The following is a 16,781-nucleotide window of genomic DNA, read 5'->3' on the forward strand; positions in this document are numbered from 1 at the left end:
CAAACGTAATATCTTTCGGATTTAGAAAGATGCGGATCAAAATGGCCCACACAGGTAAGAAATATTGGATAAAAGTGTTACACGAAAATATGTGCCATTACATTTTCTTACTTAAAGACAATATTAATGGCGAATATAGTTTTCTACGAGGTTTGCCAAATAATTTAGATCAACTAGAGATTAGTTTAGAAAAACTTCAATGGATCTGTGCAAAACGCCATTTCATTCTCAAATGAATAACATTTTTTATGAACGCGACTGCCGAATTCTTTTTATTAGACCTGCTTCAAAAACTGTAAATGAACGAACAGTAGGCCTAAAAGTATACAACATGATATCGGTCAATACAGAATACTTATAAACTAAATAATCTTCGTTTACATACGTGACATATTTTTAGGCACATCTCATTAGTTCAAAACGTTAAATGATTCACTGCGGATTTCGTGAAAAATTATATGTGATTTTTATATTTGCGTACGTCAAAGCTTTTTTCTCCATTCTCTATTCGAATGCCATTGGATTCTAATTTGCCTACAAAAAATATATTACATGCAAAAATTTTACATATTAGAAAAATGTCATAGAAGGGCCGCGTCGCTTTTTGTAGCAACTACATGCACAACCAATCAGCAGGTGGGCGTTGTATAGCGGCGATTCGCTATAGTGGCCGGTTTCACAAATACTCGTATACCTCGAGAGCTTAAAGGAATACCGTTATAAGAATCACAGAGATAACTGAGCATATTTTAGAGCTGTTATTAAAAAAAAAATTAGAAAAAAAAATATTTGATTTTAATTTTGAAATCAATTAACTAATCAATTAACCTGGCATCAACTATGGCCCGATTTCTGAAACCGAATAGGTTTGTTTCTGCATGATAAAATAGTCGCATAAATATGCATTTCTCAATTGCTGAAAACTTTTGCGAATTCAAAGGCACAATTAATGAGGTACGACTTTTAATAATCGTATGAATAAAAGAAAATAGATGCTCGTGCCCAAAGCACCTCCGACGCTCCAATGGTGGCTACATGCCTAATATCATTTTCGTCAGTGATTTCATGAATTTGTCCGCCTATTGCAGAAATCAAATTTTCGTACCACGCGCACTTTTTATTATCTGCAATCCTGTACCTTTTATTTTGTAGGTAGATATATGTATAGACATTTTAAAGCTGGCGGAGCAGCAATGGTATATCGAGAGACTAAAAAAATCTGCTCTTTTGGAACCGTCGCCCACCCTGGAATCGATTTGGCATTACTTCAGAGTGACGTTCCATCTTCCTCATTACAAAGGTCTATGCCTATGTGCCTGCATCCAGGCCCCACTTTTTCATCTAGAGAATTGTTTCCGCGAAACCACTGATGATCTCCAACGTTTCCTCGCTGCTTAGCATCTTGGTGATTTTTTTAGCGCATTCGCCAATTGTTCAGCTCCGTAGAGGAGAACGGAGTACGTAGTAGCCGACTCGTTTCCTTTGGATTGGACCCCTATGTTTGCCATCAGTTTACTAAGTTGGGATGGCATCTTAGCAGCTTTATCTGCTGCGAGTTTTATTGGGGCACCGAAGTCTTGAGTTCAGTCTTATGTCCAGGTACTTTAGAACTTTTTTTGGGATTAGCGTATTTGAACCAGTTTGCACGGTAATTTCTAACGAGATGCGCTTCTTGGTAGTCGTATTAGCTCCATTTTCTCTGTAGCTAATTTGAGGCCACTTTAATCTAGCCACTATTGTGTTCGTATCATTACTTGGTTAAATTTTCGGTGAGCTTATTTAAGTTTTCGTGCTGTGATGACTGTTGTGATATTGTCTTCGTATCCGATTAGAAACGTAATATCAGGGTATATAGACATAGCACGTACAAAAAAAAAAGGTTATTCTCGAATGAAAGCCTTACATTAAAATTTTATAAAAGCTCAATTACTAGTTTTCCTCAAAGTCAACAAGCATTTCCTACATTTTTTTATCTTTTTTCAGGATTGAAGTTGACCCAGAAATTACTAAGCCATTGAACTTGGCCAATTCGGCTGTGTTGCGCGCCGTCGAAGAAGAAGAGCAAATGAAGTGCGGTAAGTGGAATTTTATTTTCCTTTTGCCTACACAATTTTTTTAGTAAATAAAGTGTTTCTTAGATATTTTGCGCTACTAATCCATTGCGGCCATTTTATGTATTTAATGGTCTTATTCAATTAAAAACAAATGTGCCCACTTTATTCTTGTACAATTATTGCATAAAATAAGGCGTATCCGCTGCAAAGTTCAATGTCTTATGAATAAGAATATGGGTGTGTTCGTCGCACTTAATAATTCCAGCAATAGAGCGAACCTGATACTTTTCTGAAAGTCTCTTGCTAATACTCAGCTGATTAGCTGTCGAAATATTTCAGAAGTTATTGCAGACTGATTGTGTTGTTTCATATTTATGAAAGTTCGGATCAATAAATATTTAGATAAAATTAATCTACAAAGTGTTGTAGTATTTATTAAATAAAAATCAACTTTACTGCCGCAATTATTACAGCGCGAACACACTCTGTATATATATGAATGCATATGTATGTGATTATCCAATAAAATGTATTATACTATGGTACACCTACTAGACCAGAGATTACCATCTTGCCACGCTACTTCATACACAACACGCGTTCCTAAATATTGGGTAGGGGAATAAGTTCGTAGGGTTTCTACCAAAGACTTTAATTTAAACAAAAAACTATAATTATATCAATAAGTGAATCAATTGTATATTCGACGTTACACCTCTTCCCACCTGTCGACCAATTTGTTAATGCCGTTCCGTCAAAAATCGCCTAGTCTGGTGTCAAGTAAGTTTTTGAGCCCACTGTACCATGCCCTCCCAGTCTCACCAAATACATATTATGATTTTCTTTGGATGTATTTCGGCTTGACTGGCGGATTTGGCAGTTCTGCTGGAGCTACCCACTCCTCCATATTGATATATAGGCACCATTTCTCATATCCCGAGACGATTCGGTACAAAAGCACTGTTTTCAATTGTGGTGGTACAATGACGAAAATGTAAGGATTTTGGTGCAATTTCGGTATTTGGGTGTCATACTTACACCAAAAATGGCATTCGGAGAACTTTTGGAAGCCAGAAACAACGCATCCAAGGCAAAGTACAACTAATCACCTTGAAAGACTTTCTTGTTAAATCGTCACGGATAGGCAAAAAATTAAATGGAAACTTTTTCAAGCTGTCTGTAGATCCATACAATCTTATGCTGCCAAATGTGGGCTGCCCAAGCACGGCGTTATACGGATGAGGTCGGCAAACTGCAAAGATGCTTCATAAAATGGATTCCAAGGAAACCAGACGTCATACCAATCTATGCAATATTGCTGGTAACCGCAGCTGAGGTCGTCACAAGAAATATATTTTTAATACTTTATATAGAAAAAGCAGACTCGACAGACTAAAAAAAATAAAACTATTCAGTTACAAACATCTAAAAGAAATATGTAGATTAAAATTCGGATTAACATTCGACGAATGTAATAGTACGCAGTGTCACAGCCTTTGCATACAGTTGCTGTTACAATTAAAGGCCAAATACACCAGAATATATACCGAAAAGGCACATGCAAGAGCATCACGCATATAGAAATACTTAGACCCAACAAAGAAGGAATGAGGACGATATCTCAAAGATTTTGAAAGCACGATGTGACCTGCTTATGTTAAATGCCAATTAATTCGGAAACGTGTCAAAAATGTGCCACCTCTGCAATCTGAGCGAAAAAGAAAATGTGAAGCATTTTATGAGAAGATGCCATGTAGGTATTCGCTGGAAATATTTATTTAGAAAAATCAGAATTAACGGCAAAAGAAATTATAAGTGGACTAAACGAGAAAATTATGAGTGTATTAAACGCAGAAAACGATGAAAATTGGATAAAGATTTAATGTTTCTGTAGTCAACTTTACGCTATAGAAATTATTTGATTGGGTAGTTTAACTAATTGATTGGTTTATTTATATTTAGGTATATAAGGAAAATGGCAGACGACAAATTGTCACGTCTTACGAACATAAACAAAATGAATTGAGTTTCTGAAAAATATATACATTTTACTACTACTTCTAAAGGGTTTTCCAATAAGAGGTGTTATTTTTATATTCAATTGTCGTATGTAGTGGTATGTCGTTAATAGTGGAAAATAACATCAGGCAAATGACCACCACGACCACGCTTACAGGACAATATCCTTTTTCATGAAAATTTCCACAACTGAATTGCAAAGTGGCTGCCCTATGTGTTTGATAGCCTCATGAATTCCAACTTTGAGGTCTTGAATCGACCCTGGGCTGTTGGCGTAGACCTTCTCTTTCCCGTGGCCTCAAAGAAAAAAGTCCCAAGGTGTTAAATCACAAGATCTCGGTGGCTAATTATGATCACCTCTTCTAGAGACAACACGGTTCGGAAACTTTCCCCGTAAATATCAATGGTTTCGTTACTTGTGTGGCACGTAGCGCCGTCTTGTTGAAAATAAACATTAACCAGATCAATACCATAAATTCCGGCCATAAAAAATTGTTAATCATCTCTCGATAGCGCTCGATAACACCTTATGAAAACACTTTACGAAAGCCTATGCTGCGCGAGAAAGGGAATCGAAGTTCCGATCGTCAGAAAAAAAATGCATTCAATTGTACCAAAATTCCTAGAGCTATATTTTTGCATACTCGAAATTTTTAAGAAAACTCTGATTAGCCTTAGAACACTAAACTTAATCAGTGTTACTCTGTCACTAATTATTCCCCTTACAGACTACAAATTAAAGACAAGTATATTTTCATAATTCCTTTTTTTATTTCAAACAAATGAGTATGCATTAAGAGAAGTATTATATTATTTCTATTTAACTAACTATTTAAGGAAGTTCTGTTAGTGAAGTGGTGTGATGGAAATATGTTGAATTCGCAAAACTGCAGGCGTGCGTAGTTTAGTAGACGTAACTCTTCGTAAAGTATGACATTTCGATGAAAATTTGTAGACTATTTTTTTTTTAATTTGCGCAAAGCTTTGGAAAAGAGTTACAGCTGATTCCTGAGAGCTCCTCTCACAAAATAAAAAAAACCGTCTTGCTGTGACCACTGAACTGGATCCTCTGAAATTAAAAAACCAAAAAGATTTCGTTAAAGTAATGGTAAATCTAGTAATTAATCGAAGGAATAAGCAAAAAAAAATTGTTGACAATATGACGGTTTCTCAAAAAAAATCGATTTTTGACCAAAATTTCGGCCTTAAATTGTTTATAAAAAAAATCGATCAGAAAAAGTCTTCGATAATTACTAAAAAAAATATTTAACAAGCTCGTGTTAAAATTTGAGACTAATTGAAAACACCATTTTCAGAAAAACGCCGCTCCGGCCTTGTACTTAAAATTTGCGTGTAATTTCGAAAATATTCCCCGAAACAATATTAAATTTGTATTCTTAAATATATGTACATTAAGAAAAAAACTAAAAAAAATAGATTTTTTTGAAAAATCTTACTGTACATAGTTATATAACCCCTTAGGTAGGTAGGTAGGTAAGATGGCAAGAGTACCCCAGGTACACTACAAATAGCACTTACGTGCCGTTTTGATACCATAAAGTGGACCACTATCTGTGAAAGGATTAAAGGAGGAGATAAAACCGTCTACAGCCATACAGTGCTGTTGATGTAGCGGAGGAGAGAAAAGGGATCTAGGCTGGAGAATTTCATCAAGTCATCCCCAAAGAGGACGGTGAGGAATCTCAAGCGCCTAGCCGCCAAAGCCGGGCATTTGCAGAGAACGAGTTCCACAGTCTCTTTCTCTGCAGGATCCCCACAACTTCTGCAATGGGGGTTGTAGGGAATTCCAAGCTTCTCCGCATGAGATATAACCCCTTAAGGCATATAAAGAGTTTGAAAACATTTTTGGAGCATATATTTTGAATTTAGTGACACATTCTAAGCCATTCAAATCAGAGTTTAATTATTCCAAGCCGAACACATCCACACTTCAGTAAGTGAAAGGCTTTGACATCCTAAAAAACCCTACGTCCGACCACTCTTACCCGGGTCCGCCATGAAATAGGGTACTCTCTTATACTATTCTACAAAAACGGTTCCTCAACTCGTGAAAGTAACAATAATTCACACTTTGTACGAAAATGTAATTGGAAAATTGATTACAAAGCGAAGTTTACCTACCAACAAAGCAGCTGGCTAACAAACAACTATGCAAATAGGTAATTGTAAACACACTTGGCGCAACTCGCAGCTACCATTTGCAGGCGCACAGCGAAAAACTTGAATAAACACTGTAACAACATGGATGCATACTGTGGATAACTAGTGGTTAACAAAAACAAAAACAAACAACTACTCGCACAAGTATTATAGAAAATGGCCTGTAATTTAGGGCTGCAACAGAGTTTAGTATACTTTTAGGCGAATACATGGGGTTGAAGCTTCCCTAAAAAGCTTAATTACTTTAACAGCTGCCCCAACTGGCTTGGGCTCTAGCAACTGAGCCTAGCTCTATCAACTGGGTCTGGCTAACTAAATAACTTGGCCATTTGGTAGTCCAAGTTGATCGCTGCAAAAGGTCTATGATGAGTAAACGCACGAACAGGGTAAACCGGCGCGAACGATAAAGTTTCTAATAGTTAAACTCACACGTTTATCACAGCCAAATGCGCATATGCAACACGCAACAAAAAGGTACACACTTTCTGGCATATATAAGTAGTGTGTATACATACACTAACACATGCATGCACACTAGTGCATGTAGTTCACTGCATGTGGTTTATCGTTTAAAAAAGTGACTACAGTAGTAACTTTATTTTGAGTAAAATGCCAGACCGGGGAAAAAGACTAACTACAAACACAAAAATATGTAGATATATCCAAGTGTGTGCCTACGAGTACTCACTCACTTATTCTTTTTACTATTCACACTCACTTGACGCACTTGCCAAACTCGAAGTTGCCTGCTAAACTTGGCCAGCGTACTGCCAAAGTTTTGCGCTAAATGTAAAAAAGTTGTAAAATACTTTACTGATAAAAGAAAGTGATGCAAGTGTGTGTGTATGTGTGTACATATACATATATGTTTGCAGTAGAGTTCGTTAGGGCCGCATTTTCAAAGGCAGAGGTTAGAAGCGTGTAACTGAACTAAAGTCGCATGCAACTACAGAATGCAACTTGTAACTCGTTACTCGCCTACTTGTCAGCTATTTCGTTACCAGTAATTTATTATTGTTGTTTTAGTAGAAATAGGTGAAGTTTGTGCTGCATGCATACAGTACATGTACATAGTGTATGTGTACTTATATATATACCTACTTAGACACATACATAAGTATGTATAATAATAGCTAATATTTCAATTGGGCTCAAAAACTTTAAGTTTCGTACATACGAATGGGTTTTTACTTAATACGTACACACAAATATTATTTGGTATGTATGAGCAACCAGCGAAGTTGATTTTAAGAAACAAAACTTACAATTGCGACTTATACGCATACTTTGATAATATGAATTTAGATAACTGGATGCCTCAAAGCGGTGACAGATTAAATATACTCGTAGTTCTTCAAAAGTGGTTTAGAAACAGAAATTCAACTTGAACACATACACACATACATGGCGAGCTTTTTCACGGCAGAAATATACTCGAAGATTTGCCCTAGCATGCCGAGGGGCAACCGCTATTAGAAGAAAAAATTTCTGTTAGTTTTGGCATTTCATACCAACCAACATTCGGTCATTCGGTTTCAGCGGTCGCCAATTTGAACATACTTGCTACGAGTATTAATCAGAACTGTAACTTTAAAAAAATTATAAAAATTAAAAAAAATTACAAAATTTAAATGACATTTTGTATGTTAAGAGGGTTTTTTATATGTATACAAAGTCCACTGGGCACTTGTCAGGTCACAACACTTCAATTTTTAATATTAATAGGCGTCTTCTATTCGACACATCTCTGCTCGCTATTTCTTTGCGAAAAATTTGCATGTGAAAGCAACAACAATGTTATCGAGTAAGACTCGTCGTCATGAAAACGGGTATAGCATATTAACAAATGTAATTTTACGCAGCTTTATTCCAGCGCTGGCATATGTTTATCTATACCACTTGCTTCATCTATTCGCCACTCTCTAACGCTTTGTGAAAAGAACAGACCTAATACTCGTATTTATCGTAAACTGGCTGCACCGACGGCATGAGAACAGCCCGTACAATGCAATTTATTGTCTATTGTCCGATCTACAAGGTCTACTTTTTGGAATTGTGTTTAGTTTGAAACGTCTTTTGGTTAAGTAACATCGTAATGACGTCACACTTCAATTGATTTTTCTAGGAATTCAATGAATCAACCGATTCGAAGTGCAAAACAGAGATTATAAATATGTATTTAATTTTAATCGCCAGGCAATAACAAACCTCCGCGTGTATTTTTTCATAAAAACATGTTTAGTTTCGAAGTCAGCTTAAAAACGTATACTAATATACAATCAGTTGAACTCCATTGTATAATTTCGCTAATCACAAGTTCTTTAGTAACATTATTCGTGATCGTATTTTTAGGTTTAGTAAGGCTTTAAAACATATATTAGTTCAATTCAAAATAAGATGTAAATGGTCGATGGCATCACGCATTTGTAAATTATTTAGAAAAATATTCCATACACTCGTTATGTGGAGAAAATGGAGCTGCTTACTTACTAACTTAGCTGGCAAACTATTATTTTCAAAGTAGATGAGGACGTCCTTTTTTGCGAGTTCCACCAGAACATTGCGAAAAGAGCAGGTTCTTTGCTGGAGCGTTGTTGTACCTTCGCTCAAAGTTTCATTTACCTTAAGTATTAATAACAAAAATAACAATTTGTGAACTGCGGCCATACTTAATTTTATTATATAGTATAAGTCCATTTGAAGTAATTTTGAGAAAATTCAATTGAATGTTGAAAGTTGTACCCACCAGAAGTTTTCACTAGTGTGGGCGATCTATTCTAGTGGATATTAACACAATATTACATATAGCTTTTCCCAATACTTGAATTACGAAAAAAATCTGGTGAGCTCCATGGATAAGATCACCTGATGCTTTATAACATGAGGTCACTTCTAACCTGAAAAACAGACGCCTTCGCAGCTCTTCATAGTTCTAGCAGTACCTACAGTATTCTTGAAAGGGCACATCTGACTTACTAAAAATTCAACAATATTGTACTTATATAAACATATCTAATTTCCACTCACAGGGAGTAAACTCTTTGCGATCATTGCCAACTCTATTTCATACATCGACAAGTCATATTTTGATATCTTATCTTGTTATAAATTCTCTGATAACCAGTTTGTAGGTGGAAAATTACTTACCCATCTTATCATTTTACAGAAATATTCTGATTGTGCATCTGACATGCAATTTTCTGCACTAAATGGAAATTTATTTTCAGTTGCTTCTGATTCTTTGTTTGCAATTACTTTACTAACTTTACATTCATATGTATGTAGTCTATTAAAATTGCACATGCAGTGCAAATTTCTGGTGCTGTTAATTTTCTGTTAGATAAATATTTGGTATCGCATACACATACTTTTAGTTTCATACCCCTACAACGGTGAACATACGAACGCATTATAGTTTTAACTGAAATTGACTGGAAGAAGAAAGTGTTGTTGTTGAATTAAGTTGTTCACTTGCGTAAGCATTGCTAAGTGCAACAACATTGCATACATGAAAGCCATTGAACTTGCGTAAATACATCCATGCATACATTTGCATACACATGCAAAGTAAATAAATACAAAAAGGCTGCGAAGATTCTAACGTGGCTCGTTTCCGTTCACTCTTGTTGGGTCTTCCTGCCCATTCATATATAAAATTTTCATCTAATAGAGCTTCATGACAGCCCGACAAAGGATCCTGTGCATATCAATATCTGTGCTGTCGCTATATTGCTCTTGTATTCACTCTAGGTACATAGCTAAATCAGTTATGTCCTGTTGATAGATAAACATCGGTACCATAGGGAAATACGAGTATAATCTTTCACCAACCTGGAAGTAATTTCAAGGCAATTTTTTAAGTTACCCGATTACCTGCATATTGTGGCAGACATATTGCTATGTCAGCCTGATGAACAGATAGCCTTGTCTCACAATGGTAAATATGAGCCTCCTTGCTTATCAGTTTAGGAATCCCATATACCTTTTCGCGGCTTACGTCGTTTTCGTCTTTTTAATTGGTATGCGGTATTTGGGAAGGGGGTTCCAAAATTATATAGGATAGCTAATATGTATTTTATTTATACTTTTACGGTCCTACTTAGCCAGCTTATTGTGCTTTAAAAATACTCTAAACAAGTGAGTGCGACTTGCTCTTTACGTATAAAATGATCCAATAATTCTACCGTCACATAGCCATGTGATACGAGCCATTACTGCGGATTTTTAGCATCTTACGAGTCTCTAGTTTTAGCCATAAAATTAGCATAATTCATAATTACAACTATTCGGAGTTCATCACGAAATCTTAATTTCAATCGTGCCAATACTGAAATGAGAAAAAATCGTACCTTCACTCATATGTACATAGTTTTAATTATTGTCTTCAATTTAAATTAACATCTTCACATTTTTAACTTCACTTTTTTTCATTTCACTAAAATTTAAATTCCACTATTGCTATCAGTTACTATGTATTACTGTGCCAAAATTAGGTACCACTACTCTACAAGTCTTCAATGGCATACCTCAAGGTGTAGTCCTTTGGGTGGCAAGATCTCTATTGCTGATTTGGGGAGAGGGAGTTGTCACGTCACTGCTTACCCAGATGATCTGGCATTTGCTGTTAAAGGCAATTATCTTAACACCCTTATGGATGCGCTTTAACATGAACACACTTAGAGCTGGGCTGAGAGTAGGGGATCCGGTATAAACCCCTCTCTGAAACTGAACTAATTCTCTTTACAAAGAAGCATAGGCCTCATACGCTACTAGATTTTAAGGGTGGTGAAACTCCTTTGAGGAATAATGTCAAGTATTTAGGACTCATATTAGATAAAAAATTAACGTGGAAACCTAATATTGAGGATAGAGTAAATAAGGCCATTGTTGCTTTCTACATTTGTGAAAGAGCAATCGGTATTAAATGGTGATTACACATCGGCGGTATACTTCTGTAGTTAAACTAATTTTAGTATATAGAATACTTGCATGAAGGTCATCTACTCAAAAGGCGAGTTTCGCTGCAATCATGAGTAAGGTCCAAAGAACAGCTTTTTTATGCATCTCTGGTGCAAAGCGCTGAAAGTTCTAATCAACTTGCCTTTTCTAAATCTTGTAGGAAAGCACGTGGCCGCCGACTTTGCGCTTAGACTGAAAAATATGGCTCCACGGAAAGGCCTGCGGTTTGGCTATTCCTCTATTTTGCATACTCTGAATAGCCATAAACCAGAAATGGACTATTATATTTCTAGGCTCACATTCGATAGACTCTTCAAGGCAAACATACAGTCAAGAAGAGAGTGGCAAACACCAAGCTCATGGGGAATTAAATTTCTAAACAGATGGTTCCAAAGTACACGATAGGGTTGCATATAGAGTATTTTCGAAGGAATTAGGACTAGAACTATTCATTCGACTACCAGACTTACTGCTTTATCAGACAGAAGTTTTAGCTCTAAACGAAGGCTACAATAACAAAAACTACAATAAATATATTCTCGGATAGCTAGGCGACTTTCAAAGGTTGCACAGGTATGCCGAGCACCCCTAAATGATAATCGTGTCGTATTCAAGGTCAACCTTATTTGGGTTCTGGAGCACAGAGATATTGAGGGAAATTGTAAAGCAGATGAGCTAGCCAGAAAATGTACTAGTCTTCAGCTTAGTAATAGAAGTACCATTGGGATATCTATGGTCACACGCAAATTAATAATTAAAGCCAACATTATCCAAGATGCCAGTAGGTGCTAGAGAGATGAAGGCTGTGGCCGCCAATAAATATGAAAAAGAACTGCTTAACCTTTCAAGAAAGGGTATCTCGAAGATTGTGTCTTGTATAAACAGTCATTGGTTATTTGGCAGGCATCCCTTCATAATAGAAATTGCCTCCTGTGAATACTGTAGAAGTTGTAGAGATGAGAAAGAGGAAGAAACACCTGAGCACTTCTTTTGCGATTGTCCAGCTTTAGCTAAAATTAGAGCAAGTTTTCTAGGTAGATGCATTTTCAATTCTCTTAAGGAACTAACCGGCGTGGGGTTGGGATCAATCTAGCGCTACATAAGAGCAGTCCATTCTGCAATATCGGAACGACCCGGATTAACATCCGCATATTGCATATTGGTGTATTTGTGTTTTCTTGTTATGCTCAGATCCCATGGGATTTGTAAGCACATACCAAATACACTTTTTTTTAAGTTAATAGCATATTGCAGGTATTTTATCGTATGTTTATCCGTGTTCAAAATCTTAGAAAATGCTTATGACATTGGACTCATCATTATGGCAAAATACCACCGAGAATTTTGTCAAAAGGGCAAATGTCAGTCGGCGACTATTTATTGGTCATAGTATTCCATAGATAACCTCTATGTAGTGCAATAAAATTAACAATAAAATATATGAAATTTTCAAATAGATGCTCTCAATTACTTATAACTCTCAATTACTACTCTGAACTAGTACAAACTGAGCAAAGAATGGAAATTCCCTCTTGCATATCTTTCATGAAAAATCTTTTAATGCGAGCTATTAGCGTGGGTTGGTGGGATATGAAACCGTAATGCAATTTTGATTTCATATGCACTATGACATTATTTACTTTTCAACAACACTTATTAATTTTCATTACAAAATCAATTATTAATTGTAATTACTCGAAGCCTCAAGAGGCCAGGCAAATTCCTGAAATTATTATATTTAAAATAAACTCAAAGAAAGATTATTATTCATTCAATTTCAATCAATTCGTAATCTATTGTGTATTTATATAATTACCGTACTCGCATACACAAAATAGCTGATCTAGAAACTTAGCTTTACACTACCATATGCACATACACATACACCCTATGGCCATATGATAAATATTTGTACAAAAATTGTTATTATTTAGTAAATTATTAATTTTCCCCTTTGTTAAGCAACAGGCCAATAAATATGTATATAAATATAAACATTACGAATAAAACTTAAGCTTGTTGTATTGTCAGCTTACATTATATTAAATACAGTAATGTATGTAAGCTCCACTGAATTTGTAATTTATGCAAATGAAATGATGATTTTAAGCCAAACAACAACAACGAACTGGCAAATTGTACATTATTACGGAGCGCACTACATGGCAGGCATAACACCAAATCATTTCACATAAACACACACACTCACATACACATACTTATGTAAATGCCAGTGAAATGGGAGTATTGTATACATACATACAAATACATATGCATGTGTATGGGTATGTATGTGTTTGTACTACAATTCTGCATATACTTATAGTGGCACGTGCCTTTGCGACAAAATTTATTATTTGCCAAATTACTTTGTAATAAGGCGCAAGGCACAGTTTGTATTAAAAACAACACCAAAAACTACAGCAACATTTATTGATACGAGACATTGGAGCTTTGCAAGTGATTTGTAGTGCCAGAACACGTGCTTCACTGCAGAGTTATTTGAATTATTATTTGCCCATGCCTACGAGTATATCCAGACATGTTGTTGTGCGTGGCGTATGAGTGATTTGTGTACCAACATCAAATTAGTGGGAATCTATGTATGTAGGTAGGCGCGTATGCAAGTATGCAAGTATGCACGCACACGAAGTGGGATAAGTGCGTGTTTGCTCATTTTGGTGGCACTTGGTTACATTTAACCTCTTTACATTCTGTCCAAAAAGTAACGAAAATTGAACATTTCAAAAGCCTATTTCAAGAAACTGTCAAAATTCAAAAAAAAAAAAATAACAAAACTGAAATGGTAATCAAAATAATACCTTCTATATTTTATATGGTAATATAAAATGCAAACATTTTTTTGAAAAAATACCAAATTATCAATATGAGCGAACTTCTAGTCAATAATGCAACAAATATCATTTTATGCCACCTAAAAGTTTACAGTTCTTATTTTGTATGAAATTCTTATGGCGAAAAATCATATCGTCTTCCTTGTGCCAGAAAAGCAATGTGTAAAAATGAAAAAGTATTTAGAAAAATTGAGTTAGTTTATTGCTCCATGAAAACTACGATAGAAGGTTTGGTTTTTGATACAAAGAATTATTAGTGACTTCCTTGTAATACCATTTGAATGATATAGAAAATTCGAAGGTTAATAAAGCCCACCCATTGAGTCAAAATTCGAAAATTTGCAAATTCGTGCTGGGACGACATTTGAAGTCACCCAAAATTTTTTTTAAGTACAGTACTATCTCGATAATCCGGACACCCTTAATGTTAGGGGTCGTCCGGATTATGGGGGTGCCCGGATTATAGATGATTTTTTTTTTTCAACTAAATGTTGTTTTTTTGAAATGAACAATTCAGATATATATATGTACATAAATAGTTTTATTAAATACAGTACAATCATACTTACATAATAATATGTACATCTGTACATAATCAAACATTTTTTTTATTTAGTATGTACTATTTCAAAAAAATTATTAATTTTGGTCTGCTGCGAGTTCGCCAGCAACATTTTATCTGCAGTTTCTTTAAATCGTCTTAAAACTAAAATATCCATAGCCGAAGCGTCAATTTGTTCTGCCCATTGTATAGCCTTGGAAAAAATATTTTTTGCTTCACCGCTACTTATAGTATTTACCGCTTCAACTATGGTGCAATCAGAATCAGCTTCTTCTATATTATTATTTTCCACCACAGACTGTACAATTTCCTGATCAGAAAAATCGTAGTCGAATTCATCTATTCCTTTCGCCCAATTATTTATGAATTCAATGTCATTCAGTGAGTCTGGATTAATTGATGCGATGATAGTTTGAATTTCATTCAAATCTGGATTATTGACTGTAAGTTGAGCCAGAGGTATCGAATCTTCCTCGGTCCATTCTTCGCTGTGACTCCCCAACAACTCCTTCCAACTGTGTACAATATTTTGTTGTGATATACCTAACCACGCATTGTTTAAAAATGTAACAGCATTTCGCAGCGTAAAGTTTTTTAATGCAATTGCAAGATCTGTATTGTCCGTAACGAGATGATTTAAAAGCTGTTTTCGGTAAGTGACTTTTATATTTTGAATTAAATCTTGATCTAACGGCTGTATGACTGCTGTGCAATTAGGTGGAAGAAACACAATTCCGAAATTCGGATCCGTTCCAAGATCTTCCGAACCTACGTGGCATGGCGCATTGTCAACTAGTAAAATAGCCTTTAACGGTATATTATTATCTTTTAAAAACTTTTTTACGTTTGGTATAAAATGTTTTCTGTACCATTCTGTAAATAAATATGTATGCCGACATCCAACCTTTTTTACTTGCATTATAAATTACAGGCAGATCAAAATTTTTAAATGATCGTGGATTAACTGATTTGCCTATTACAAACAATGGTAACTTATGTGTGCCAGAAGCGTTACAACAAGGCCTAAAAGTTATACGATCTTTCGAAATTTTTCTACCGGATGCGGATTTTTCGTGCGAGTGCACCATTGTTGTTGTATGAATAACTTTCCAAAAAGCTGCAGATTCATCTGCATTATAAATCTGCTCATTGTCTAGCTCCATTTCTTCAATGATATTTTTAAGTTTCTGCCTAAATGGTTCTACTGCAAAGACATCACTGCTAACTTTTTCTCCACAAATTTTTAATTTTCTTATGCCATGTCGTGCTTTAAACTTTTCGATCCAACCTAGACTTGCTGTAAAATCGTTTTTGCCAGTTATTTGATTGTAGAAATATTTTGCTTTGGTTTGAATCATTTCGGTTGATATAGGAATATGCTGGTGCCTCTGTTGGATAAACCAAGTCATTAAGGCCTCCTCCATATCAGCATGTTCTCCAAGCTTCATAGTCTGAATTTTTTCTGAAAAGTGTCACTAAGTTAATTAATTGTAAACTAAATTTAATTAAATGTTCACTAACCAGGTTTCTGTTCACATTTAGTCGCGAATTTTCTAATGGCATCATTCTTTTTTATGTCAAAAAACAGTAGATTTGTTGACACCAAATTCTGTTTCAAACCATCTTAATGATTTTCCTTTATCAAGGAGATCTAAAATTTCACATTTTTTCTGAAGAGTAAGGGTTTTATGAGCCCTTTTATTAAATTTTCCACTGCTCATAATAATAATGTCCACTCAATTCAGTTTGTCACTAAAGAATAAACACAACGCCTGATTTATGCTGTTGCATTTCGTACAAATATATTGTTGTTAAAGTACCGCTATTTTACGAAAAACTCACAAAGCAAACTAAAAATTAAAATACATATGTATGTACGTATTGCGAAGCAAATTTTAAAAATGTCCGGATTATAAAGTAAAAAATGTTAAACTGTCCGAATTATAGCAGTTATCCGGATTATAGATGTGACCGGACTACCGCGTGACCAAATTATCGAGATAGTACTGTATTTCTAAATCTTATTTTGCCATTTTTTTTTAGGGTAATTTAAGGTAAAAATCGAGCACGTTTACTATTATAGAATATTTTAAATTCGGTGTATTTATATTAATTATATAAAATTGCTTATTAAAAATAAATATTATTATA

At 35.1% G+C, this 16,781-nt stretch overlaps 1 protein-coding gene across 4 annotated transcripts in view; it reads left to right on the forward strand.

Annotated features, from left to right (window-relative positions):
- Positions 1–1,983: 1,983 nt before the first annotated feature.
- LOC128862144 (uncharacterized) overlaps positions 1,984–16,781 on the forward strand; it is a 188,095-nt gene continuing 173,297 nt past the window's right edge. For all 4 annotated transcript variants that reach the window (XM_054100607.1, XM_054100608.1, XM_054100609.1 and 1 more), the window contains exon 1: positions 1,984–2,075. In XM_054100607.1, coding sequence (XP_053956582.1) covers positions 2,066–2,075 — 10 coding nt within the window. In that variant the 5' untranslated portion in view covers positions 1,984–2,065. The remainder of the gene's footprint in view (positions 2,076–16,781) is intronic.

The sequence above is a fragment of the Anastrepha ludens genome, chromosome 4, assembly GCF_028408465.1.
Source record: "Anastrepha ludens isolate Willacy chromosome 4, idAnaLude1.1, whole genome shotgun sequence".
In the NCBI taxonomy this organism is placed as follows: domain Eukaryota; kingdom Metazoa; phylum Arthropoda; class Insecta; order Diptera; family Tephritidae; genus Anastrepha; species Anastrepha ludens.